The sequence below is a fragment of the Austrofundulus limnaeus genome, unplaced genomic scaffold, assembly GCF_001266775.1.
Source record: "Austrofundulus limnaeus strain Quisiro unplaced genomic scaffold, Austrofundulus_limnaeus-1.0 Scaffold251, whole genome shotgun sequence".
In the NCBI taxonomy this organism is placed as follows: domain Eukaryota; kingdom Metazoa; phylum Chordata; class Actinopteri; order Cyprinodontiformes; family Rivulidae; genus Austrofundulus; species Austrofundulus limnaeus.
In genome coordinates, this window is record NW_013952653.1 from 8,048 (window position 1) to 11,564 (window position 3,517).

The 3,517-nt window shown below is 36.8% G+C and overlaps 2 protein-coding genes across 2 annotated transcripts in view; one reads left to right on the plus strand and one right to left on the minus strand.

Annotated features, from left to right (window-relative positions):
* Nucleotides 1-190: 190 nt before the first annotated feature.
* On the plus strand, nucleotides 191-1,601 carry bet1 (Bet1 golgi vesicular membrane trafficking protein; the record flags this gene model as incomplete). The annotated part of the gene is given in 4 exon segments (XM_014020389.1): nucleotides 191-349; nucleotides 527-633; nucleotides 710-766; nucleotides 974-1,601. Coding segments are annotated over 4 exon segments (339 nt in total). The 3' UTR covers nucleotides 1,130-1,601.
* The window catches only part of zgc:85777, a 17,955-nt gene continuing 15,832 nt past the window's right edge, over nucleotides 1,395-3,517 (minus strand). Inside the window, exons 8-9 of the mRNA XM_014020388.1 lie at nucleotides 2,356-2,506; nucleotides 1,395-2,028 (exon numbers count right to left, since the gene is read on the minus strand). Of these exons, the coding sequence (XP_013875842.1) occupies nucleotides 1,938-2,028; nucleotides 2,356-2,506 (242 nt within the window). The 3' untranslated portion in view covers nucleotides 1,395-1,937. The remainder of the gene's footprint in view (nucleotides 2,029-2,355; nucleotides 2,507-3,517) is intronic.

Consider the following 3,517-nt stretch of genomic DNA (forward strand, 5'->3'; position numbering starts at 1 on the left):
TTTTTTTACCGGCAGATTTTAATATACTTACATTTAAAACTGTACTCCTCCATCGCTTCGACTCTCGCTTCGTCCGCCATTACTAGAAAAAAAAATCTCCGGTCGGGCCGCAATGCATTATGGGATATGCTGGGCCGGGAAGGATTCATCAGAACGGTGGTCCTCGTCGGCCACCGTATGATGTCGTGGTGTTTCCTTCTTCTATACGGCTTACGGTTTTAGTTAGCTGTACTTTCCTCCTTATTTATCTAGTGGTAATATTATTAGTTGGCTGTTCTTATTCTTTTCAACTTGTAAAATTATTGGACAGCTTTGCTTCAGTAGTTCGAGATGAGGCGCGCCGGACTGGGTAAGAAATGTATATTTTGTACGTTTACGATAAGCTAACAGGCTAATGCTAGTTAGCTTTAGAAACTGAAAACAAATAGGACGGTATGATTTTTTGTCTCGGGATTTTATTAATAGTATATTACGACTCTAAACCGAAGGGTAGTTGTTAATAAACTGTTGTTATCCTGTTTGTCAGGTGAAGGAGGCTCTGGACAGTATGTAGCCAGTGGATACAGTGTTTATGAGGAGGAAAACCAGCACCTTCAGGAGGGACTCCGAGCTAAAGTCAACGCCTTGAAAAGTGTAAATATTTATATATGTCCTCATTGATTGTGTCATGACATGTTGTTAATATTTTGACATTTTTTTATATTTATAGCTGTCAATTGACATTGGAACAGAAGTCAAATACCAGAATAAAATGCTGGATGACATGGTGAGTTTTCACTTTTAGCTACTATTAAGTCTTAAAAATGAACATCTTCTTTCTTGAATGCCATTTTTGATGTTTTATTCCTGGATTAAAAATTGTGTGGTGCAAAATATATATAATGTAGAGCTTTAAATGTATTTCCAGGGATCTTGGTGTTTTTTGTAGTGGTACCCAGCTGGATTTTGGACATAACCCCTCTCATCTTTGCAGGACTCAGACTTTGACTCGACAGGCGGACTACTCGGAGCAACCATCGGCAGAGTAAAACAGCTCTCCAGAGGCAGTCAGACTAAACTACTGTGCTACCTGCTGCTCTTCTGCTTTTTTGTRTTCTTTGTTCTGTACTGGTTTATCAAACTGAGGTGATAAGCGCACCTTTCTGGACTTGGCCCTTTAGTTCCACATCTGCGATCCCTGTCTGATGGATGTCTAACCCAGYCTGACATAATGATGTAAGGCAAGGATTTGTTTTTCTAAAAATATGACTTGGCTTCATGTGCTCAGAGTCTGAGCAATTCACACAYTGACCCCAATTCGGTTGCAAAAGAACTCCCATTGATGGTTGTCTGTACAATTAAACAGGCTGATTGAAGTGCAAAAGACCCAATAATAAAAAAAAAAAGACCTGTAATAATGGTTGAATAAAAACTTTATGCTGTAGAGGAAACTTACAGATCAYCAGCTGACGAACAGTTTCACACAGCACATGTGCTAAAACTGATTAAAGTTTCAGAGTATTTGTTTGTTATAGAATAAATAGATCATGCTAACAGCATCATCATCCTCTGTTCCAGCTTATTGTAAAAATGTTGATGTAAATAAACAAATTTTATGTTCAGAATTGGCTAGTGTGTTCCATTAACATGCAGGGATTGTGTTGAAAATCTTTTACATTGTTTATTACTGTTAACGATTCACAAAACAAAATAATCTGTTGTACATTGTTTTACTTAATTTAAAAAAAAGTTTTTTAAAAATATAAACACTTTATTAATGCAAATAACAAAAAGTGCTTAAAGTCTCTATCTTACATGACCAGAAATCAATATAGTCTACCTTATTCAACAGGTCAAAGAGWTAAAATGTGAGAATTGCACTTCTGTGATCATTTTTTGTTTTAATCAGAGCTTTCTGGACGGTCTTGAAATCAGTTCAGGAGTAGGCATCGATGACATCACTTCCTTGGCAGCGTGTCCATGTATTTACAGATGATCCCGAGCATCACCTCATCTGCTCCTGCACCGATRGACAACAACCTGGAGTCCCTTTGAAATAAAAAAAAGGAAAACATTTCAAAATAAGGAATACTTCAGCATAGTTTTTTTTTCTTTTTGTTAGTACTTAAAGCAGATTAAAATAAACTGTAAAATAAAATGACCACAAACTCCTACATGTGTGCGGCTGCTGTGTTACCATGGGAACAATCTTTCACAAAGCAGCATCACTGATAGCTGTATTAAAATAGTGTGACTGACGCAGCTTTGTCAAGGATTCATACACAAGCAAAAAAAAAAAAAAACAGGAGCTGCATGTTTTAGTTTTTATTTAAACACTCAGAACTCGCAGCTCTGTTCACTTTTTTTCAGTCTTACCTGTAAAATCTGCTGACCGGCACATCTGAGGTGTAGCCCATTCCTCCCCAGAACTGCAGACAGCCGTCACTCAGCTCTCTCGCCAAACGCCCTGCCTTTAGTTTGGCCATAGAGGCCAGCTTGGTGACATCATTGCCTTTAATGTACAATGCTGCAGGAAAACAGTTCAGSTTTAGAAACAAAGAAGATGTTAAAAAAAATGTTGACTATAAAGAAGGAATTTTCAGGTTTAGTCAAGACAAGCTTGATTTGTTTCATTATTTTTTCTCAAACCGCTCTTTCCTGCCTTTGATGTCTTTATTATAGGTCCCCACTAAAGGTTTGTTTGAGCTGCAGGATTTTGTTTTCAGCGTTTTTTTGTTTTGTCTACGTGTGGACCCGTGCCAAACAGATGCAGAGGCTTTTAGCTCCATAAAACCAGTCTTGTTACCAATCTGATGAATTCATTCAAAGCTGCAGGCCACTGAAACAGGAACAAGATCATCATAAGACACCTGCCTCACAYGTGCACCCAAATATTCATTTAAACACTGAAGCACTTCACAAGGATCAGGACAAGCTGCATTCCCCAGTTGCCTCCATGGATCGTTTTCCCCTAAAGATTAAGAAATGAGTCATTTGTTGCCATTTTTTAAATTAGATCATTTCTTTACAGACATTCTGGTCTTTAAGYCCTAAATCTTAATTATTAGTGAGAGCTGGAAACAAAACTGTCTGAGATTGTCAGTTCAATAAAATTGTTGAAATGTAGATAAATTTAAGGAATGACTTTTTGAAAGTGATTAAATAAACATAAAACTAAGGCAACACATACAGGGAGTGTTTATAAAGCAGCTTGTGCTAAAAATAACTTAAAATTTTATCACATTTAGCTTCAAATATTGTTTGAGAAAGTAGTGTTGCTTTTCTAAAGTCAACTTTTAGCACATTTAAGTAATTAKAATTTAATTGATGCTACATATGTTCATCTAAATGCTAAATATTAAAACTAAATATCGAATGTGGCAAAGGTTTGCCGATTTTTATATACAGGTCCTCAAAAAAATTAGCATATTGTGATAAAGTATAAAGAAAATACAAATGGCACCTCAGACCATCACTGACTGTGAGTTCAGGCATTTTAGCATTTCCTTCTCCCCAGTCTTCCTCCAGACTCTGGATC